The 23,649-nt window shown below is 47.3% G+C and overlaps 1 protein-coding gene across 1 annotated transcript in view; it reads left to right on the top strand.

Annotated features, from left to right (window-relative positions):
* The window catches only part of NID1 (nidogen 1), an 84,125-nt gene that overhangs the window by 31,722 nt on the left and 28,754 nt on the right, over positions 1-23,649 (top strand). The window contains exons 3-10 of the mRNA XM_040624372.1: positions 203-429; positions 2,572-2,945; positions 5,531-5,680; positions 9,225-9,476; positions 11,738-11,938; positions 14,550-14,795; positions 15,830-15,973; positions 21,163-21,288. Of these exons, the coding sequence (XP_040480306.1) occupies positions 203-429; positions 2,572-2,945; positions 5,531-5,680; positions 9,225-9,476; positions 11,738-11,938; positions 14,550-14,795; positions 15,830-15,973; positions 21,163-21,288 (1,720 nt within the window). The remainder of the gene's footprint in view (positions 1-202; positions 430-2,571; positions 2,946-5,530; positions 5,681-9,224; positions 9,477-11,737; positions 11,939-14,549; positions 14,796-15,829; positions 15,974-21,162; positions 21,289-23,649) is intronic.

Raw genomic sequence — 23,649 nt, 5'->3', positions numbered from 1 at the left:
GAAAATTTCATGTTGACAAAGCCTTAGAGATATTTAAGTGGAGCCATCCTGGAATACCTGGTTCTTGCTACAAAAATACTTCTTTTAGAGTAAGGTGAGAATACTGCCAGCTCTCGGCTTTCTCTGTATAGTCTGGGGAATAGAACAATTTACGATCTATCGATACGTTCCTGAGTAACTGAATCTCAACTCATCTTCACAGAGAAACACATTCCAGGCTGTTCTGGCTTCCTCTGATTCCAGCTCCTATGCCATTTTCCTCTATCCTGAAGACGGTCTGCAGTTCTATACGACATTCTCAAAGAAGGACGAGAACCAAGTTCCCGCTGTGGTCGCATTCAGTCAAGGTGTACAGGGATTACTCTGGAAGAGCGAAGGAGCTTATAATATATTTGCTAACGACAGAGAATCACTTGGAAATTTGGCCAAGTATGCCGTTTTCTTCTGCAGTAGAGTCTCCCCTTAATGATCATTTTGTTATTTTATTAAGGATGATATAATGGGCACTAGAGAACATTACCTAAAAATGCTCCTACAGATTTAAGTTTTGTATATAGTTGTTTATATTATGTAGTGCTTTTTTCCAAAGTAATACACTCTCAGAATGAACAGGCATCCTCTTTTTTACATATCACGCTCATTTGAAAGTTTCTCCCATCTCCTCTGCAAGTATAAAGTTAGAAGTAAACACTATTCAAACCCTGTCTCCTGCTATGAACCCAAGGCCGAGAAAAACCTTCTCCCCCCACGTGGACTAGGGAAGAAATTCTTACAACAGAGTTAGTGCTCTCTTGGGCTGTTTTGTGGAATTTGGCAAAAGTAGGGTGAGCTCGAACTGCTTTTTTCTAAAACTAGAATCTTTCCTCTCCCATGATGCCTTAAAAAGTGAGAAAGAACGCCCTCCCTCCCAATTTCATATTATCCAATTGAGTCTAAAACTTACCTGCCGTTGACTTAATGGTGTGCTTAGCACCTGGCTCTGTGCGGGTGGGGGTAGCCCTCATTTATAGTGCTTGCCTGTTTCTGTGGTATGAATACTCCTTTCATGGCCAGGTTCCAGCCAGGCATGTCATGTTGCTCAATATGGAGTTGAGAAGAGAACCATTCTTCTCACCATACAGATGCAATAGACTTCAATAACTTCCAGAACATAGATAATAGTAAAATAATTCAGCGTGAGGAGTTTCAAGTATTTATGGCCTTTGTTTTTAATATCATTTCTGTAATTGTAAGTTTATGTGATTTAATTTTTTACCAGTGGCTCTGTTTAATAACTGGCTTGCAAAATTACTAAAATAAAACAACGGGCTCTCATGAGCTCCTGCACACCACTGCCTTTCCTGGAGTCCTGGGACAGAGAGACTGGGACACACCCTCTTTCTGCAGGACTTTCTCGATTCCTCATCCCCTGTCCCACCCCGATGTTTTGCTCAGGATTCTCTACTGGGTAACGTCTGTCCCTTCTTTCCCGTGTATAAGCTGGTCATTTTACGTAGTTTCTGATAGGAGCGCTTCCAATCACAGATGCGTAGGCACAGTAAAAAATGGTGGAGAAGGAAGGAGAGATTAGGGTCATTCTACTGTGTTTTTTAATTACATGAAGGCTTTAGATTCTGAATCTCATTTGCATTTCACTATATCCTTGGGACAGGAAGAGGTAAACTGAGACCTGTCCAAGCTACCACGGCTGATAAAGTTGGCATTTCTGATAATCCAAGTCTGTACTGTTTTCACTCCCAACACTTCTGATACCACATAGGTGAGATTTTTTTCCCCCTATACCTACCAATTCTCTCAGTGTCTGGACATCGCTTCGGTGTCCTACAGTTCAGTTGGGTTTCGATGCAGACAGCCCAGGGTGAGCACAGACCCCACAAGACGGCCCCATTTCAGATACCAGTCAAAAGTTCCAGGTACTGTACTCACTGTACTTCTGATCAGTCAGCTATAAATTGGGGGTTTCTGGGACCCCCTGCTCAGGTTCCCTAATTTTGCTAGCATGGCTCACAGAACTCAGGAAAGCACTTTTCTTATTATCACCGGTTTATTTTAAAGGATACAATTCGGGAACAGGCAAATAGAAGGAATGCATATGACAAGGTATCGGAGGGAGAGGGGGCTTGAAGCTTCCATGCCAGCTCTGGGCACATCACCCTCCTGTGCTCACCAACCCCAAAGCTCTCCTAGCCTCATCATTTGGGGGTTTTTATTACATAAGCATGATTGATGAACTCCTTGGCCATTGGTGATTAACTCAGTGCCAACCCCTCTCTCCTTTCTGGAAGTCAGGGCATGGGGCTGAAAGTTCTAATCATGCCTAGGTCTTTCTGCTGTCCAGCCCCCATCCTGAAGTTCCCTAGGGTCCCAGCCGCCCATCATGTCATTAGCATACAAGAGACAGTCTTATCACTGCAGAGATTATAAGGATTTTAGGAGCTGTCTGCCAGAACCAGAGACCAAGACAAGTAGGCAGTGGGCTGACACACAGATCCCCAGGGCTCCCTCTGCCCTGTTAGTGGGGGCAGTTTGTGGGTTGCTGGCCTGTTTCTAAGAAACCTGTCCTTCCTCCAGGAGCAGCAACTCGGGGCAACAGGGCGTCTGGGTGTTTGAGATCGGGAGCCCGGCCACAGCCAGCGGCGTGGTGCCCTCCGACGTGAGCCTTGGACTGGATGACGGAGCGGAATACGATGATGAAGACTATGAGTTGGTGACACATCTGGACCTGGAGGACGTGAGCACAACACCTTTCCCCTACGAGGCTCGGAGAAGGGGAGACCCAGGCACACACAGTGCGCCCCGTGTCCTCTCCCCCCGCCGCCTGCCTACCGAGAGACTCCCCGGACCTCCCACGGAGAGGACCAGGTCTTTCCAGCCGCCAGCAGAGACATTTCCCCAGCAGCACGCGCAGGTCATAGATGTGGACGAAGTTGAGGAGACAGGAGTGGGTAAGGCCATTGACGTCACAGCTGGTCTGTCCTTGGACACTTGGGTTTCCAGCCAGGAGTCCTGCTGGGGGTGTCGGTTGTGTGCCTTCTATGGTGGTTTGGGAGGATGAGAGCTGGAGATGTAGGGACGGCCCTCGCAGCTGGGCAGCTGTAGGGCTTCGCAGGATGGGCCTGACGGCTTCAAAGACTCCAAGGGATCTTTGGGGATTAGGGCTGTGGTTACAGGGGAACTGCTGAGCGGGCGCTCTTTCAAGTTTCCTCTGACTCCCTTTTTGTCTGTTTTAAAGAGAAAAGAGCTTTGGAATTATTTTAAAAGTCAGATATTCTTATTTGTGACTTCTGGGATCAGAAATATATTCACCCACCTGAAAAAACATTTCAGAAGTTTCTTTGGCTATTTACACCGTTTATCTTTGACGTTTATTTCCTCTTGGTTTTGGAATAAGGATGGTTGATTATTTTTTCCTCCCAGGTCCTGTCAGCTTCAGAGTTGGTTTGTGAAGATTTAAAAATGCCAAACAAATAGATCCCCCTTTTAAAGATACTTTTAAAATACAGTCTTTTCTAGTTAATCATATTCTGTCGGATTTTTGCTACATCTTGAGGGAAAACCATTTGAGCGCCAGCATGCTTTGATTTGTCTTATAAAAGAACTGATTCACCCCTCAGGTTGACATATAATCTACTAACATTCACATAAATGAGATGGTCCAAGCCTCTAATGATGTTCACTGCAAGTCTTTCCTGCTTCTACTGTGAAGTTATAAGGCCTCCAGAAGGTGCGCCTGGGTGGCTCAGTTGTTAAGTATTTGTCTTCGGCTCAGGTCATGATTCCAGTGTTCTGGGATCGGGCCCTGCATCGGGCTCCCTGCTCAGCGGGAAGCCTGCTTCTCCCTCTCCCACTCCCCCTGCTTGTGTTCCCTCTCTCGCTGCCTCTTTCTCTGTCAAATCAATAAGTAAAATCTTAAAAAAAAAAAAAAAAAGACCCCCAGAAAAATCAACTCCATTCCACATAATTCACTCAATTTTAATTTCTCCTTACTTCTGATTTGTTTCATAGCAGTTGTTTTAATTTTTTTTTTTTTTTTGAGAATCCCAAAGCATGGACAAGATCTGGTGGCCAGGGGAAGTGTGCTTACTTACTTGTAAGGCTCAGACATGGAGAAGTTACCCTTTATGGCGTGATGAGGACATGGGTTCATGTCTCAGGGCTCGCCTCCGCACCCTGGATTTCCTGGGGCGATGCTAACATCTCTCAGCACACCACACTCTGCTCTTATAGCTGGTTCCAGGCTCACCTCCCCCAGATGTGTGGGGTATGTTTACTTGCTGATGTCGTTCCAGACTGATCTCCCCCAGACACGTGGGGTATGTTTACTCACTGATGTTGAGTCTGGAGTCTTATTCTGCTTTTCCCCTATCTAGGTGTCTGTGGAATTCTCATCTGTGAAGCCATCACTTTGAAATGAGATCATAGCTAGCACCAACAACTTAGGGTGGCGTAGTACTTGGTCCTGATAAAAGCCTAGATTTGAACCCCAAATGTGTCTAAAACAGCTATTTTTCTGTCCCTCCATCCCACGGTTTTATTTCACTGTTCCTATTAGAAAGGTCAGTTTTCTGTAGGCAGCAGTACGTTCCTGGTGTTATTTGAAAAGTCACCCACAGATACGCAGGCCATAAGGGACCCGCTGGGAGCTGGGCCCACAGCTGGAGCTGAAGCAGTCACGTCTTATGTGCTCAGCTCAGGGCCCAAGTGTTCCAGCGGCAAACGCCACCTTTGTACGCACTGGAAACTCCCTTCTGAGTGTGTACCTGAGGTTAAACTTTACTGTTATCTTCCTTCGTAACACTCCATTATAAATTGGATCATTATCCCTTCTAAAAGCCCGTTCCCCCCTGTGCTTTTGAACTTCATTCCAAATTAATTTGCTCTGGATTATTCAATTTAATGAGCTAGTTCATAAATCTAACGAAATGAAGCTGGGAGGTCGGAATTTGAAATAGAAATTCTTTTTGTTTCTTGGGTCAAAGACCTTTAGACCAAGTATGACTAAGGAATTATTTCTAATCAGCTTCTGAATGTAAGAGCTTCTGAGTTTTCCCCTGGGGAGAAAAAGGGGAAAGTTTAAAAATATTTTCAGGTCATTAAAATGACAAATTTTATTTACATATAATTTTTTTGCCGCAGTAAAAGATAGTAAAAAAAAAAATAAATTAAGGTCTGTCCCAAAATGTGAAGCTAATCTGACCACATTTCCTGGACACCATATTAAGATTGATAGTGGGCGGCAGTAAACTAGTAGTGATCCAGTGATAATGTGGAGTCAGTGATCTAGTACATTGGATTATAGCATTTTTAAATAACACCGTGTGATTTCTCAGACTGCTTTCAGACCCGTTTGCCTTGGTGGTTGGAGTACAGGAACCACCGCAGGGCTTCGGTAGCCACGGGCTGTGAGCGCAGTCCCAGAGTCCCCCGCGCCGATGGGAATTCCTGCAAGGCTCGAGAGCGCACGGAATAACGAAGCCGGGTCCGCTGCCGTGCCAAGTGCTGACAGGTGTGCCGTGTTTTCTCCGAACAGTGTTCAGCTACAACACCGATTCCCGCCAGACGTGCGCCCACAACAGACACCAGTGCTCCGTGCATGCCGAGTGCAGGGACTTCGCCACCGGATTCTGCTGCAGCTGCGCGGCTGGCTACACTGGGAACGGCCGGCAATGTGTTGCGGAAGGTATTTGGCTTCGGGGACTTCGGGGTTGTGAGATCGAGCCCGGCGTCGGGTTCCACACTGGGCGTGGAGCCTGCTTGGGATTCTGTCTCTCCCTCTGCCTCTGTTCGCTCTGTCTCTCTCTCTCAAAAAAGAAAAGAAGGTATTTGGCTTTTATGTGTTCCATTTGTGCGTGGGGAGAAGGAGGGAGTTGAGTTTTTGTTTTGGGGGTTTGTTTGGAAATGTTGGCCTTTACCCAGATTTCTAAAGGTGTGTAGTGTTTTTAGTAGATATTAGATTTTAAATGATATTTAATCTCTCATTCCCATCCTTTCTCATCCTTCTCTAAAGGGGGTTTCTCAGGGAATGCCCATTTTTCTAATAGGATGAGGTGTCTTTCTTTCTTATGCTGTAGTTTTCTCCATCTGGGAAATGACTGCCCATGGGAGCCCATCTTCACAACTGCCCTTAGTGTGGGACCAAGGCTGAAGTGTTGAAATAATGCAGCCTGGACCAGGCATCGTTAATGCCTCTCGTTTCCCTCTCTTTCTTTCCAACCTCCTCTGTGGCATTGCTCACAGATCTGAGTGTCCTAATGGTTCTTAAACCCCAGCCGGGCCACAGTGGGCAGGTGTGGACCAGAGTTTGTAGTGGGGAGAAGTGTATTCCAATCACCCTTCCCCTCAGGCTGTCCTTTCTTCATGTCCCTGAAATCACAGCGTGATGATGGCAGAGCATAAGGGGTGCACCAGTTAATTCTGGAGTGCCAAAGCCATTGTGGGGCTGACTCCGGAATGGAATCAGCTATGGGTCAACATTGTTCTGAGCTTTGCCCCCAGGAGGACCGACTAGTCTTGATGCTCTCGGGTGAACAGGAAAATCTTCTCCATGAAAGTCTAGAGGGTTGGGATAATGGTTTACTCAGAGAGTGAGACCTCTGGAAGCCTGGGGCCATAAACTAAGATTAAAACAAAAGCAGCAAAAACCCTACTATACTGAACATTTGTCCCTTCAGACGCCAAGTCACCTCACTTGTCACTCACTGGTCATTTGCCTCCTGTTGAATGAGAAACCTCAACTGCTTTGCAAAATTTGACTAAATAAAACTCAGTTGGAGGAATGGTTTCTGTTTTTCACATCCCCAGCCTTAGCTGTAGTTAAATCAGTTAATTTAATTTGCTAAAAAAAGTTTCCTTCCGGGTCACAAGGAGATAAAGTGAGTTTTGTTAAATACCGTCTGAAGCAATGAAAGAAAATTATGTGAATTTTTCATGTTAATTTGGGTGGATGTTTCGAACTTCTGTAAATGTTTTCTCTTGTATCTCACCACCCCAGGCATGATGTGCCTTTGCTTCTTTGTTTTAGGCTTGGCTTTTATACTTCTCTTATCCTGTGAGAAGCTTCCAGAATCTGCAGTGAAAGCTCATTCTCAAAGAGCAACCTCCTTAGCTCTTTCCACGCCGAATATCAGAGCTGGAAGTGCTGAGCAGTCTGTGTTTGGTGGCAAGCTCAGCTATAACAAACTGTTCAGCTCCATATTTTGACATTATATACACGCCCCCATAATAGTTCTGTGGTTTAAATATTTGTTGGATTCTTGCTACTTTTGAAACATTTTTCTGGCTCAAGGTTTGGTGGAAAGAATTTGTTTGGTTTCCTTCACTTGGCTTTCCTGCTTGTTTCTGTGATTGTTTGGGGGATGCATTTTTTTGATATTAGTCTTCCAACTTCATAGCACTCCCCAGTGTAATGACACAGTTTGTGTGCAGAAATACTGTGTGTGTTGAGTATGCCTTGGCTTGTCAGTGACCCTGTTTAATGACCTGGGGTGTATAGAACACAGCAAAAGGTCTTCTGAACATGGGCGAGGATGCTCAGATGCGAGCCCGTCTGTCCAGTGTTATTCAGCAGACATTACCGGGAACTTACTGTGTGCGGAAAACTCTGCTGAGGCCCAAGGGAAGGAGCTGGGTATGAACGTCCTGTCCCTGGCAATCTAGGAAGAGAAGCAACGTATGTGCAACCGATAACTGATCGAATTTAATTCTGCACCAAACCTGAACAGTCCAAGGTGACTTATTTACCTCTTCCTTCAGTTCTCTTAAAGATATAATTAACACCCTTGTTTAAAGCACAGAGTTTGGTGGGTCTTAGGCTCTTCCCTGAGTTGTGTAACTATCACCCCTATTTGGTAGAACATTTTTATTTTTATCAGTCCAGAAAGAAACATTGTATCCGTTAGTAGTCATTCTCAATCCCCCAGGTCCCTGCCCCTGTCCACAACTGATCTACTTCCTCTCATTATGGGTTGTCCTCTTCTGAAACATTTCCATTTCATTCCACAGAATGATACAATACGTGACCTTCTGTGTCTGACTTCTTTCACTTAGCCTGGTGTTTTCAAGGTTCATCCGTGTTTTGGCAGGCGTCAGGACTTCGTTCCTTTTTCCTAGCTGCACATTCCATTGCACGGTTATACGTGATGGACGTTCTGGCCATGATGAATAATGCCACTAAGAACATTTGCGTACAAGTTTTTGTGTGGACCTAGGTTTCCTGTTCTCTTGGGACTATACCTCGGAGTTGGAATTTCTGGGTCATATGGTAACCTTCCATTTTCTTATCTGAATACAAGAACGACTTCATTTCTTTAGATCTTACATTTTCCTGATTCAACGGAAATATATGCAAGTTATAGATATTCACAAAACATAGAGGCATATATTATAGAAAATGAATGTTTATTGTATTGCCCTGAGTTAACCCCTGTTAGCAGTTTTGTGTATATCTCTTCTGGTATTTTTCCCCGAGGTATACGCTGACATTTATTATGAATGTGTTTTTAAACAAAAACAGTATTCTCTATATACTGTTTGGTAATTTATGGAGAAAGCTTTTAAATTTCCACAGTAGGTTTCACGTGTTTGCCAGTTGTCTGAATGGAACAATCGACCACGAACACGCCGCAGTCCACGAGCCGGTCCGGGCCGTTGGCCGTGTTTGTGTGACGCGTGATGTCTGCGGTGTCCCGTCTGTTGGAGCTTGGGCCAAACGAAGCTCCAGGACCCAGACCGACGGTCCTCACCCTCAGGGAGAGAACCGTATTTGAGCCGGAGCTGTGTATTAAGATGTGCGACAGATGAGGCTGCCGAACGGCCCAGATCCCCAGGACCATCCAGTTTGACCCTCTGTCCCAGCGAAACGACTCATTCTGTCCCTTAAACGCTCCAAAGTGATCAGTGATAGGATCCCCTAGTTCTCGATCACCCGTGCCACTGTTCTTCTCCCGAGATTATTGTATTTCCCCTGAGGTTCCTCCATCGCACAGTCACTCCCGTTGGAGCGACTTCTGCGATGTCGGTTATGGGTCAGCATGGGAGGGAGGCAGGATGTTGGAATTTCTAAGGCTCACAGACAGTCGTGGGGACGGTCCTCTCGAGAACAATTACTTTCACTTAACCCACAGCCCTTTACCCCAACACTGTTCTGCCTCTTTCCTTTATAGGTACAGGTCCCACCAGGCATGTTATTCTTTTTGAAAAGGCTGGCTTCTTTGTTTCGTGCTCAGGTTCCCCCCAGCGAGTTAACGGCAAGGTGAAAGGAAGGATCTTTGTGGGGAACGACCCGGTCCCCATCGTCTTCGAGAACACCGACCTTCACTCGTACGTGGTGATGAACCACGGGCGCTCCTACACAGCCATCAGCACCATTCCCGAGACCGTTGGCTATTCCCTGCTTCCTCTGGCCCCTGTCGGAGGCATCATTGGATGGATGTTTGCAGTGGAACAGGATGGGTTCAAGAATGGGTTCAGCATCACAGGTAATCTATCTCAGACATTACCATTAGTGGTGCTTGGGGAGCCTGGGGGTGAATGGAAGGGGAAGTCCATGTCTGCAGACAACTTCCTGATGCGCGTTTTGTGGCTCCAGAAAGAGATGTCGAGGTAAAATCATCAGTAATTTGTTCATTATTATGTACTCACTAAGACTATCTAGAACTGCATTTTGATCAGGGAGTGATTTCATGCTGAAGATTTAGAAGTCTCCAGCAGAGCACCCCGAAGTATGGGGCTGTCCCAGTTTTCCTCATTCTATTTATCAAGCCTGCCTCCAAATTCCCAACCAACCTAATCTGATATTTGACATTTCTTCAGTATCTGCTTGGAGAAAAGGAACCTGTCATTTCTAGGTGGAAAATTAAGCCTGATAAACATAATCCTCCCAAGTCTTAGCAAACCTCACTTTCTTTGGAGCTTCTTGGAGGCTGTGCCCTGTCAGGGACAGTTCAGTTTTTAGCGGACACGCAGGCAGATGGTTGGGGGGGGATGTTTCCATAGTGTGGTTGTGACCTCTCCCATGTTCTGCTGAGGCCAGCTCCCCTGTGCATGCTGGAGGCCCTTTTCTGGAACAGCTTGGGTGCAAGAGGCTGTGTCCTTCCTCTCCAGCCACTCTCCAGGGCCTCTTGTTCTGGGTCACAGGAACCCACCGCTGCCTCTGACTGCCTAGATCTCCTTTCTCCCCGCTGCCTCGCCTCGCTGGAGCCTCAGCCACGGCTTTCTTGCAGAAACACTGAAGCAGGGTCTCTAAGCTTTGCAAGGTTCACCCTCCAAAAGTTACAGAGCATAAATACATAGCTTCCTGAAATGTGGCCATTTTAAAAAAGGAGAGGATATATAGTTGAAAAAGGGTGGACCTACCCGTAAGATATCAAATGGATGGCCTAATATTTTTTCTCTCTATCCCTCAGGCATATATAGGCTGAGTATTATAACCGGGTTCATGTTCTCGTGCAACATGCTCCTTCCTTTGCAGACACAGCTGAGCTTTGCAGTCAGACCCACAGACGTAGCTACTCCTTCCCTGCACAGCTTTTCAAACTGGTGTTGCTTTGTATGTGAGTTAATTTAAACTGGCGATATTTCGTAAGGACATCAACATCAGCAGGGCCGAGGGAGACTTGACAAATTCCCTGCCACAGCCAATCTCTGTTACTACGATGGCCCTTAACTGCCCCAGGACCTGGGTTAGCACTTGGATATCTGCCGGGGACTTGGGTACTTACCATAAAGCAGGAGTTGTCACACTTTCTGCCAAGGGGCAGATAGTAAATATTTGCTTTGCCTGAATATTCTAGTCTATATGATCTCTGTTGTAACTCCTCAACTCTGTTGAGTCATTGCAGCGCAAAAGCAACCCTAGATAATATGTGAACGAGTAAGCGTGGCTGTGTTCTGATGAAACTTTACTACTGGGGACTAACATTTAAATTTCATATAATCTTCATATTATATATATGAAATATATATGAAATATATATGATACTATATATGATATGAAATATTGTTCTTTTGACTTTTTAATAAACCGTTTAAAAATGTAAAGAGCGTTCTTGGCTCCAGGGCTGCTGGCCAGAATGAGCCCCTGGGAGTATGCAAACGTGGAAAAGAAGCAGCTAGAAGCAGGGCAGGTATTTTTGCTGCGTGTCTGGGGCTGCAGAGACCGAGGGGAGTTGCCGAGCCAGCACTCGTAGTGCGTGCTCCCCAGGTGGTTTCTGGGACCGGCGACGGTTTGCCCTGAGCAACTCAGCCATTCCCGAGCAGTGCGCTGAGCTGTTCCAGCCGTCATCCCCATCACTGACATCTTGGAGTGCTTGACATTTGACAGAGCACTTTTTCACGTACTTATCTCACCCAGTTTCCACAACGTAGCCTGCATCAGTCTTGTATCATCGAGAAATGCAGGCTCTGGGGGTGTAGGTACCTTGTTCCCGTTTGCTCAGTCACTGCCTAGCACAGCTGGGAGTCAGACTCCGGTCCTTTGCCTTTTCCAGCACTTTTCCTGAGCCAGCCCCATCTCAGAGGCTGGTGTGGGGCTGGGAAGCAGCTTCTCTCCTCCGTGCGTGACTCAGTTGGGCCACGCAGACGTCCCGGCTCTGTCCTCAGCGTCACCAGCTCCGTTCCTCCCAACCAAACTAAGGCGCCTATGGAGGAGGGGCGAGCCTCCTTCGTGAGCAGCACCCCCAGCCTAGCGCTGACACGAGGGGGCTTCCCAGACGGCAGAATGACTGACCTTGCTTTCTAGGAGGCGAGTTCACTCGCCAGGCCGAGGTGACCTTCGTGGGCTACCCGGGCAAGCTGGTCATCAAGCAGCAGTTCAGTGGCATCGACGAGCATGGACACCTGACCATCAACACGGAGCTGGAGGGCCACGTGCCCCACATCCCGTTCGGCTCCTCGGTGCACATCGAACCTTACACGGAGCTCTACCATTACTCTCGTGGGGGTGAGCCACCAGCGCTGCGTGGGGGGTGGAGGGTGAGGGGGTAAGGGAGGTGGAGGGTTAAGGGGAAAGGGAGGTGGGGGTGAGGGAGGTGACCTGCCAGTGCCACCTCCAGGGGTGAGGGGGTGAGCTGCCAGCACCTCTTGGGGGGTGGGAGTTGAGGGAGTGAGGGGGAGGGGGGAAGAGGAAGAGGGTACTTGGGGTAGGGTGGGAGGGTTGGAGGGTGAGGGATGAGAGAGGTGGGGGTGAGGAGGTGAGCTGCCAGTGCTGCGTGGGGAGTGGGAGGTGAGGGAGTAAGGGGGGAGGGGGAAGAGATAAGGGAGGGGGAGGGGGTAGATGGGGTGGTAGGAGGGTTGTGGGGTGAAGGCGTAAGGGAGGTGAGGGTGAGGAGGTGAGCTGCCAGTGCTGCGTGGGGAGTGGGGGTGAGGGAGTGAGGATGTCGGGGTGAAGGGGAGGTGATGGGAGGGTTGGGGGGACCACCCCAGTTCTCCACTGACCCCAGACCCACCCATTGCTACAGTGGCCCTGGGAGGGGCCATCCCCTGGGCTTCCAAGCAGGAAATAGACTGGCACTAGCTTATTAAAATCACCTTTTCCCCTAATTACAGACATAGTACACACTAATAGAAAATTAGTACCAAAAAAAAAAAAAAAGAAATTAAGCATAATGGTAAAACTGGGACATAATTATTATTAGGTTTAAATTATTTCCTTTCAGGTTTTCCCCCATTTATATATAAAATACCCTAGCAGAGGCGCCTGGCTGGCTGGGGTGGGGGGAAGCATGGCACTCTTGATCTTGGGGTTGTGGATTTGAGAATTTGAGCCCCACCTTGGGTGTAGAGATTACTTAAAATAAAAGTCTTAAGCCTATTGCATCTGTATGTGAATATATGTGCATATGTATATATGTATATATCTGTATTTTAATGTACTATTTTAAATAATTTCAAACTTACACAGGAGTTGAAAGTAGCACAGTTTCCACCTGCCATTTACCCAGTTTCACCAATTGTGAACATTTTGCCATATTTATTTTATCATTCTCATATATATATATATGTGTGTGTGTGTGTGTGTGTGTGTATTTTACAAATAATACATTTCTTTGGAAGTAAATTGTAGTCATTGTGCTCTTCCACTCCCTAAATAAGTCACCCATTTTTCTTAAGAACGTGGACATTCTCTTGTATGGACACAGTGCAATGATCACAGTCAGGAAACTTCACATTGGTGCAATATTATTATGTGTTCTACAGCCGGGTATATAGTTTTTTATTTAAATAAAATTTCAATTATACCCCATTTTTATATCTTCATTTGCCAGTTAATTTCAAATCCTGAATATTTTATAGTTTCATTCAATAGGCTTTGAAAACACTTTTTAATGAATCTGCACTACTCTCTTATATGTCTATTAATTTAAACCATTCTATTTTCCGAAGCTGAAGTTATTTCCAGTTTTCCCATCTCATAATGAGTTGAAAGGACCATCTTCATCATAAATCTTGACCACATTTCTGATTCTTTTCTAAGATTCAGTTCCTAGAAATAGAGTTGCTGAGCCAAGCAATACAACTTTTTAAAGGCTCTCATTAAGCTGCCATCCAGAAAGGTTGTACTAATTACCATGGCTCTGTGGCTTGATGGGGCTCTCCTGGGGACCACGAGGGTTGGTGACCAGGACGTGGAATGAGCAGCAGGACCCCAGTCTGCAGTCAGCCTGCGACCAGATGGTGTTTCTGGCAACGTAGCACGTGGGAGCTGGACAAGAGGCAGCTTACACTAATCTTTTATTTATCCTCTGGCTTTTGTTATGAACTGCAGCAGAGCACACAGATATAAAGAGCTTTTTATTCTTTTTTTTTTTTTAATAGGAAGTTGAGTGTTTCATCATATGAGTGAAAAGCAGGCTCTCTCCTGAGCAGGGAAGATTGTCTCTCTTCTCTGTTGACGTTTGCTCATGGCATTTTAGTAATTTTTCAGAAATTGGCTACTGACACCCATTTAGTGTCTCATTTTTTCTTTTTTAGTGTCTAAGAACTGCTTCATCTAGGGTTATACGTAACAGCCGCTATTTATTGAACCCCAAGTGAGATAAGCTATATGAAGCCGTGAGTTCTCTGCCAGTCACGTGGTCAATGCTCCATAAATGGTAGTGTGTCTTAGTAGTGTTAGCCTGCGTGGGTCCAGACATTTTACACACATTATGTCCTTCTCACCCCAACCCATGCTGTAAAGAAACAGGGGCTAAAGAAATTGTAACCAGCCTGCGATCTCACACCTTGTGAGCGGTGGTGCAGGGTTCAGGTGTATCTGCTTTTAAGCATGTACTCTTTTCAGCAGACCTTAATCTCTGGCTTGGTTCTGGGTGGCTTCAGAACTTACAAAGAGCATTTGATGAGAGAAAGCAGTAAATATTACTAATGCAAACAATACCATAATAGAATGGGAAATCTAGGTAGCACCATGAGTCCCAACGCAGAAGTGAGTGGTCTTATGTATCCCGTTCATCTGATCTCTCATCTGGGCAGGGAATACTGCCCATGGTCTTAAAGCCCTTGACTAAACCTCTTGCCTTGTTTGTCTCCCTTCTTCCCCCACCGCATCCCAGTGATCACATCCTCCTCCACGCGGGAGTACACTGTGATGGAGCCTGAGCAAGATGGCGCTGCCCCTTCCAAAATCTACACTTACCAGTGGCGCCAGACCATCACCTTCCAGGAGTGCACCCACGACACCTCCCGGCCGGCCCTGCCCAACACCCAGCAGCTCTCCGTGGACAGCGTGTTTGTCCTGTACAACCAGGAGGAGAAGATCTTGCGCTATGCGCTAAGCAACTCCATTGGTCCTGTGCGGGGTAGGAATGAAGCTCAGATTGGGCATGGTGTCTCGGCCTGCACATCTCTGCCTTCTCCTCCATGTGTTGTTTCTCATCTTTTACTCTCAGTAAGAAGAAAAGGACACTAAAATATGTCCCGACAGAAATAAATAATCTCGTCATCTATGATTCTCAGAAAACTTACACATCTCTGTTCTGCTAACCCCAGGCCTCTTCATTGTTCTGTGTGGGGTGGAGTGGGCCATCCGAAGGCTACGGCTGGCTTTGGCGGGACATCTCGAACACTGTCATGCTCAGCCTTGGGAAGGTGTGCTCAGGCCTGAGGAGATCTAAATAGAGTCTGATGAGAGTCAGGCGCAGAGCCTACAGCACTCCCTGCCCTGTGGTAGCACGTCGCTGGTGCCGAGGTCTGGTCTGTGGATGCTTCTGGCTACATGCAAGGAGCGGGCATTTGGAGAGTAGCATGCCGTCTCGGTGTCAGACTTCACATCATCCGAATCTTCAAGCCCCACGGGCTCTGTATGTTTGGGGTCTGGCATTAGGGTCTTTTCTCTTTTTCAGTTCTTTTTGGTACTCCGTGCATACCCAGGTCACCTCTCCAGCTGGCCGCGTTTGTCCTTGCTTAGCTCCATAAAGCAGAAGGAGGGCAGGTGTCTTTCTTCCTCCTTTGACAGCAGTGGCTCTAGGCATCGGAGGTGGTATAGTTTTTTCTTAAAAGCCTCGGCAATAAACATTCTAGGCTTTGCCGGCTCTACGGTGCCTGTCGCAAGATCTCAGTTCTGCCATTGTAGCACGAAAGCAGCCACAGACCATATGCAAGTGAATGGATGTGGCTGGTTTCCAATAAAACTTTAGTTACAAAAACAGGCATGAATCTGGAGGGACGTGGTTTGCTGATCCTGCCCCAGGGTGGCACAGGAGTCGCCTGGTTTCTTGTTCCGGGACGCTCTGCCGTTCTCTGGGTCATCAGCCGGGCCTTACTTTCTGCGGAAGGAGGAAACCTGCTGCCTTTCCTGAATCACTCACTTGGCTTCCATGTCTCTCCTTCACAGAGGGCTCCCCGGATGCCCTGCAGAACCCTTGCTACATTGGCACTCATGGGTGTGACACCAACGCGGCCTGTCGCCCTGGCCCTGGGGTTCAGTTCACCTGCGAGTGTTCCATCGGCTTCCGAGGGGACGGAAGGACCTGCTCCGGTATAGCCATCCCTTCTGGCTTATGAGGGCTGGGAAGGAGGCTGGGAAGGAGGCTGGGAGGAGGCGTCCGGGAGCGGGGGTGAGGGAAGCACCAGGGGATGCACCTGGGGTTCCCGTGGTCACCTTGTGGAACTGTAACTCTGTCCCCATTAAATGACAACTCCCCATTCCCTTGTCCCCCCAGCCCCTGGCCACCACCATTCTACCTTCCATGAATGTGACTCCTCTATGTATCTCATAGAGTGGTATTACACAGTCCTTGTCCTTTTGTGACTGGCTTATTTCACTGAGCATAATGTCCTCAAGGCTCCACATGGTAGCCTGGGTCAGAACTAACTTCCTTCTTAAGGCAGGAATCGCATTCCATTGTTTGCACACTACCATTTTTTAATTCATTTGTCTGTCTATGGACCCTTGGGTTGCTTCGTTTTTTTTTTGTTTTTGTTTTTTTGGGTTTTTTTTGGCTAATGTGAATAATGCTGCTATGAACATGGATGTACAAATACCTGTTTGAGCCCCTGCTTTCAAGTGTTTGGGGGCATATACTCAGAAGTGGAATTGCTGGGTCATAGGGTGATTCCATGTTTGATTTTTTGAGGACTTGCCACACTGTTCCCCGTGGCAGCCGTACCATTTTACATTCCCGCCAATAGCACACAAGGGCTGCACTTGCCTATGTCCTCGCCAACACTTGTTATTGTGGTTTATTTATATATTTATTTTGATAGTGGCCATTCCACTGGGTGGCAGGTTCATTCCTGTTTCTATGGCTAAGAAACACTGTGGCTCATCACAGTGCGCCGGTGACACAGGAACATTGGAACTTGAGTCTGGCTCACGTATGCGTATTCTGCCTTCTCACTGAACTTATTTGATTAATAGTTTAATTTTGAATACTTACCCACGACAACGGGATACTTCTATTTTTTTTAAAGATTTTTTTTAAAGATTTTATTTGTCAGATAGAACACAAGCAGGGGGAGAGGCAGGCAGAGGGAGAAGCAGACTCCCCGCTGAGCAGGGAGCCTGATGCTGGGCTCGATCCCAGGACCCTGGGGTCATGACCGGAGCTGAAGGCAGACGCTTAACTGACTGAGCCACCCAGGTGCCCCTGGATACTTCTACGTTTGTGACTAAATTTCAGTCCACTACCAAGGGCCAGTTAGTTGATTCCTGACTCAGCAAAGCGTCCAGCCAGCAGAGGCAACGAGTGCCGGAATGTCAAGCGCTTAGACCAGAGCCACTTAAATCTGCAGTGGAGGGCTCGTTAGCAGATGTGGGAGATGCTAGAAGGAAGTCCCCCAGTGAAAGAGTGGCATGCACACATGTGTTTGGCCAGCAAGATGAACAGCCCCCTTGAATGACTGGGGTCAAGGAATCTGGTGAGCCTTGAAATTGGGGAACAGCGGCCTTAGGTCTGGAATCCAGCCCTCTGATGAGTGGCAGATTTCATGTGCTGATTTAACGTAAAGGTTGGCAGGTCCTACTCTCCGTATGTTGCTGTGTTTGCCGCAGAGTGAAACTCTGCGGGAGGTGCTCACTGGGGCATCTGAAATCACGGGGAGCAGGGACTTGCGCTTACAGTAACAGACTGTATAACCGTTGAGCCAGCCTGCTGATGGCATGGTGGAATTCAGCCCGAGGCTCACGTTCCTTGTAATGTGCAACTGGGAAGGGGACAGATTTCCTATTTGCATCTAATCATCAGAGTTTTCCAGAATTTTCCCAAAGAGCCCAACAGTCTTGAATGGCTGAACTGGCTCAGGCCAGTTTGAAGCAGCGGGTAGTGTGTGTGTGTGCGTGCGTGCGTGCGTGAGCAGAGCCCTCTCAGAGCCAGGAAGATGGTGACGGGCACCATGCGGGGATGGGGATCCGTAACCTCTCTGGTGGAAGCATATACCTCCTTAGTCTTTATGTGGCCCTGCTTCAACTTCACAAGCCAACTGAATGTGAGTAAAGCACGGGGATGTCCCAACACGCTGCTGCTGACCCATGACCTCTGGCTAATTCTTCCACTCTTGGTCCCTGAGCAGATCGTAGTGGGAGTGCTTGCTTCACTTCACAAGGCACAACCAGCCATACGTTACATAATCTGTTGCTATCATAGAAAACCCTCCGATGTGCTCGCTCGGCAAGACAGGTGGTCATGTGTGGATTTGCTTTTGTTCTCTAGTTCGTCCTCGTTCTGGCAGATTAGGACCATGGAATGTGAGTATATTCCCAGTCAGGCTCCTTTTTGTTTGGGGTCACTAGAACATGCCTCGGAGTGTTACCGCATGGAGACGTTAGGCTGTTGGTAGGAAATCGCATTAAGCAAATCACGTCATGTGTTATTTCGATCTGGAAAGTGACTTAGAAGAGAATGAGAATGAACCTTTGTAATTCAGTGTGTGTAACGTTGATGTAATGATAGACGACATCCCAAACAAGCCTGGTGTTGGCTAGATGCTGCACAGTGACTCTCCAATGTACTTTGGAGAAGGTTTCCAGATGATTCGCTGAGTTCTGCTGCCTGGCAGAATGACTCCCACGTATTCCTCAGTTGGGAGTCTGTAGACATCGTTTTGGATAACCTCTCTTCAAGTAATTTTGAGTACACACAAGGCACTTAACAAATCAATCATGAGACTCTTCTCAAAGAGTCCGGCCTTGAGAAAAAGGGCAAATACAGATTTGCTGAAAATATGTGAAGAGTAGCCACTCTGAAAAAAATAAAAAAGGAAGCAGTAATTACACAAATAATCCAGGACTTTCCTGCTGGGCTGGAGAACGATCTACGTGCAAGGACATCTCTTCCCAGAGAAGAGAACAATAAACTTGAAGTGGATTTTGTGATATTTTATGAGGGGCAGTTAGCACCAATTCACCGTTTCCACTAAAGGAAGGATTGAAGTCCTAGCCTCAGTTTACAGAAGGATTTAAATTAGACATTGGGAAGAATTTCACTATAAGGACTCTGATCTCTTGGCGGGGAAACTGCTGGAGTCTTGCTCTACAGAAAAGGTGTCACCCTGCTTGGGGAAATATATATATATATATACATATATATATATATACATATATATATATATATATATATACACATATATATATATATATGTATATACAGAGAGTGAGAGACCTTCATGGAGGTCTAGACCTTCATGTGCCAGGGGAGACCATCCCCTCCCTCATCCCATGGGCCCCCAGGTCCTACTGGCCAGCAGTAGGTAGGGCGTAAGGGATTGATCACCCTTCCAATCACTAAAGTAGCTTTTTTGAAACACACAGCTTCCCTGTCCGCAAACCCCCAGCGGGGACTAGAACTTGGAACGCTTCCCCCGGTGATTTCGCTCTGTCCCTGTGATTGAAAACGGTTGCTCTGGGCTCTTGTGCTTTGGCAGTGGAGTCTGAGCTGTGGAGCCCGGCAGTCTGAACAGGGTGTCCAGACATCTGTGCTGGGAGTGTCCTCTGAGACTTAGGGCACAGAGACCGTGGAAGCTGTACTGATTTTTTTTTTCTCCTGTGTTGTCGGAGCAGCAGCTGGCGGATGGAACTGTGGAGTCCACGCTTGCTAAATATTCCCGTAGCCGCACCCCAGCTCCGACTCATGGAAGAGGCTGCTTTGGGAGAGACTCTGTGCCGTAACCTTCCGGCTGTGCCCAGAGCGGACCTCTTGTGTGAGATCTTGTATCTCGCAAACATTGCAAAGGAACATGCATTGCAATATATTTTTTAAAAGCTGAATACCATTTGGTTTAGGTTTTTTTATGGGTAGAGTTCAAGCTCTGGGGCTGATGTGGCAAAAATGCTTATCTTGTGCAACGTGGTCCAATAGGCCAGCAGGGTATTTGTGTCACCAATGAAGAGACGGGCTAGGCTGGCCATCGGAGGTGGACGCATGAGGCTTTTGTCTTCCAAGTGTGAAAGATTCACGTGAAGGCATTGGAGGAGGGTGAGAAGAGGAGGGGACTTGTATGATCTCAGCCCATCACGAAATGACGTCCCCATGTCTCAGGGTTCTAGAAATGCCAGAAGTAACTGTATACACTCTGAGAATGAGGCTGGCATAGGAAAGACCTTGTGTGATTGTATTTACTTTAACCCATCAGTGGACAGATAATCAGGGTAATGACGAGTTAGCCCGATTTCTTGGCTGGGCCAGCCAGCCTTGCTGTGGTGTTGGCTACAGTGGCCATCTGAGGGCCATGTCCCTAGAATCGGCCAATTCCATCCCCATGGCTGGTTGTATAGGATGAACCCCTAAAAATTATAATAATAGCTATTTTTCTTGAGCATACTAAGCGCTCGTCTGGCTTACCTCCAATTTCTGTAATCCTCAGAAGAACCCCTCAAGATCAGTAGTATTATGCTTCATTTACCAACGGGGAAACTGAGGCTGGGTAGTTAGTAACATGCGCAAGACCACACAAGCTGGTAACTAGAGGAGGCAGGATTTGAACCTAGCTACATCCTGCTCAAGGCGTATATTTTTTTGGCTCGCATTATCCCATGTGATGGCTTTGGTGTTGTCATGAGAGGACATCACCCTACCAGTTCATTTACAGTGTGATGAGTTAATGGCCTTCCTTTTAGTGCATTAAGCTGTAGACAACATTCTGAAATTCACAGTTAGGCTTTAAATTGTTCAGCTTTGCTTTGCACCTGTAAGTGGAGAAAGGTAATATTTTTGAGTAGCACATTTAAATATGCTTGTAGTTTTAGGAGCCGTATTCACAGTCTGGACACTTGTCCATACAGCTTTCTGACGTGTGTGTGCCATTCTGATGTTAGCCAACCCCAGGCTCAGGAACTAACTCCAGGAGAGGCAGGGGAAGCACACGTCTACTCGGGATCGCTCTCCAAAGTTATGCACAGGAAAAAAAAAAAAAAAAAAACTCTTATCAGGGCACCCGGGTTGCTCAGTCAGTTAAATGTCCAACTCCTGGTTTCGGCTCAGCACAGGATCTCAGGGTGGTGAGATTGAGCCTTGCGTCCGGCTCCACACTGAGCACAGAGTCTGCCTGAGATTCTCTCTCCCTCTGCCCCTCCCCCATAAATAAATACATAGAAAAAAAATCTTATTAATGTTACTTTTGGAATATAGAAAAGTTTGTTTTAGAATTGATCCATTTACAGGCCAAAATATGTTTACTGATATTTGAAGTTTTTTTTAAAGGTTTGCATTTTTTTAAAAAAATTCGTTGTAGATATCGATGAATGTTCAGAACAGCCCTCGGTGTGTGGGAGCCATGCGATCTGCAATAATCACCCCGGAACCTTCCGTTGCGAGTGTGTGGAGGGCTACCAATTTTCAGAGGAGGGAACGTGTGTGGGTAAGTTCTGTGGGTAACTTTTCAAAACTTACCCATACGGTGTGTGTTCGCACCTGTGTGAATGAAGGTGCTGCCCCAGGTAATTATCCTGGTTGAGATGGCAGGTGCTGGCTTCTGTTGTTCCGGGAAGCAGTTTACAGAGATGAATCAGACTTCACTCCTTCCCTTCACCTACCTGAGGGTCATACGTCTAAGGAATAAGCAACGTCATTGTAAGCCGCAAGTCGTGGCAAAACTTCTTAGCCTTGTCAAAGGAAGTGAGTTGAAGGTCTTCATTAGGCTAATAATGCTTTAGGTTGGTGATGATTTGAGGGGTGGTGCTTGTAGGCCAACCACAAAGAGCCAGATTGTTTAGATTTTTCCACTTTTTTCTCACTGCCGCACTTTGACCTGTGGGTTCCAAGAATTTTAAGTTCAAAGATTCTTGCAGATTTCCGGGTCTGGAGGGCAGCATGCTGAATGGGCCATCTGAGCTCAGCATTTCTTTCCAATTTTAAAACAGATTCTTCTTTTATGGCGTCAGTGAGCCACCTCCTTGCCCCTTCCTTGCTATTCACTGAAGCCTAGCGTGCTCAGATGAGGCTGCCGAGGTCCCAGGGTGAGGTGATGGCTTGAGGGCGGAAGGGAACAGGCAGTTCTCATATTTTGAATGTGACCCAAACATCTGTGGATTTAGAGAAGCCAGTCCCCTTTGCACAGAGTGCAGATTTCAGCTCTGCTAAGGTTACTTCTTTTTCTTTTTCAATAGAGCACAACCATTTCTGTGTATCTGGCCTGACTTCCTTCCCCGCTTTTTTGAGATGAAGGCAATTCAGACGTTTATTTTTCATGACAGCACCATTTACATTACATCCGGACTCAGACCTGGGGGGTGGGGGGTGCAGTCCTGGGGTAGATGGCTGTGAGGCGTGACGTCCTGGGTTTCTGTGGCCAACCATCCCAGACGTGCACGCTCACTGGAGGTGGGGGGTGCAAACGTCTACTCCGAGGCATTGGATTTTGGGGAAGACACTTCATGTGTCTGGACCTCAGTTCCTCGGACTGGATCATGGGTTCACTGTGTCCCCCAGAGCCCTTGGAGATCCCTCGGGAGCTGCTGGTGAGGGTCCATGGAAGCCTGGCCATATTTGTCCTCTGCCCTGACCTCCAGCCGTTCATTTCTCTATACATCGAATTCTGAGTGAGATTTTGTTTGAATGGTGGATCCCCCTGCTCAGAAACAAATGTGAAGACCACTTGAAGATATGCCACTGGGTCCGGGCCTTGTGAGGTTTCCTGATTCTCCCACTGCCTGTAGGCCTCACGCAGCTCCATCCCGCTTGGCTCTCAACCCCTATTACTCAGCTCTTTTGAGACTCGCTGGTGGAGAGGTGGCTCATGGGGTAAAAAACCAAGTCTGCCTGAACGCATTCAAACACATCACTCTGGCTCGTCACCATCTAATGGGCAGTTTCACCTCTGCCAGAATTCCTCGTGACAGCTCTGTCCTGCGTGGGCAGCCTGGGTTGGAAAGGGTTTCCTCCAGGTCGCAGCAGGGAAGGGAGAGAAGAGAACTGGGACCGTTTAGGAGGCCCGTGCTGTGCCTTGCCAACTGTGAAGGGCTGGGGCTCGTGCAGTGGATGTGGGCTGGCCAGGGGTAATGATCTTTCTGTGAGGATCGGTATCCCGCGTGGGAGGGGCTGCCTTGTGGACTTGCATTTTCGGCATTTCCTGTAAACCCGAGACCTTTCTTTTTTCCACCGTTGACTGTAAAGTTAATTAGAATGTGCAAAGTATGTTCACACAACGGAAACAGCTCATGAATCATCTTTATGTGAAGACATAGACGACCCCCCTCTGCATGGCCACAGCCCTGTGATACGTGGCTGTGTGTGTGGAACATGGGGAAATTTGAGGTTCCGTTGACCCCTCACGTGGGTGTCTTTGTGCAGTGCACAACACCATGTACCTGCCCGTCCCTCAAGGCAGGAAGAGGGCCTTAGGTTTGGCCTCACTTCACCCAGTGTTCTCCCTTCCCTGTCTGTCATACTGTTAGGAGAAATTGTAAATCATTCACTTTTGTGACCTTATTTTCAGAACTTAAACTAGGGAAACCACCGTCCTTAGAGCTCTTTATACGCTATATACATTTCTCTCCTTTTACATGTGACTTCTTTCCCTCACTTGTCTTTCCCTCTTGGCGTCTCCCTCCTTCTCCCCCGTCACCTCATTTCCAGCCCCAGCCAGCCTGTGGGTGTCTCTGGGGGACAACTGCCAGGTGGGCGGCAGCAGCTCAGAAGGCCAGGCCGCTCTGTTCCTTCCCGTTCAGGGCACCGTCCTTTTCCAAGCTTCTTTTCAGAAAAGGAGGCGCTAGAAAAGCAC

This window comes from Ursus maritimus, unplaced genomic scaffold, assembly GCF_017311325.1.
Source record: "Ursus maritimus isolate PB19 unplaced genomic scaffold, ASM1731132v1 scaffold_7, whole genome shotgun sequence".
Classification (NCBI taxonomy): Eukaryota; Metazoa; Chordata; class Mammalia; order Carnivora; family Ursidae; genus Ursus; species Ursus maritimus.
This window is presented reverse-complemented; position numbering and strand designations above follow the sequence as displayed.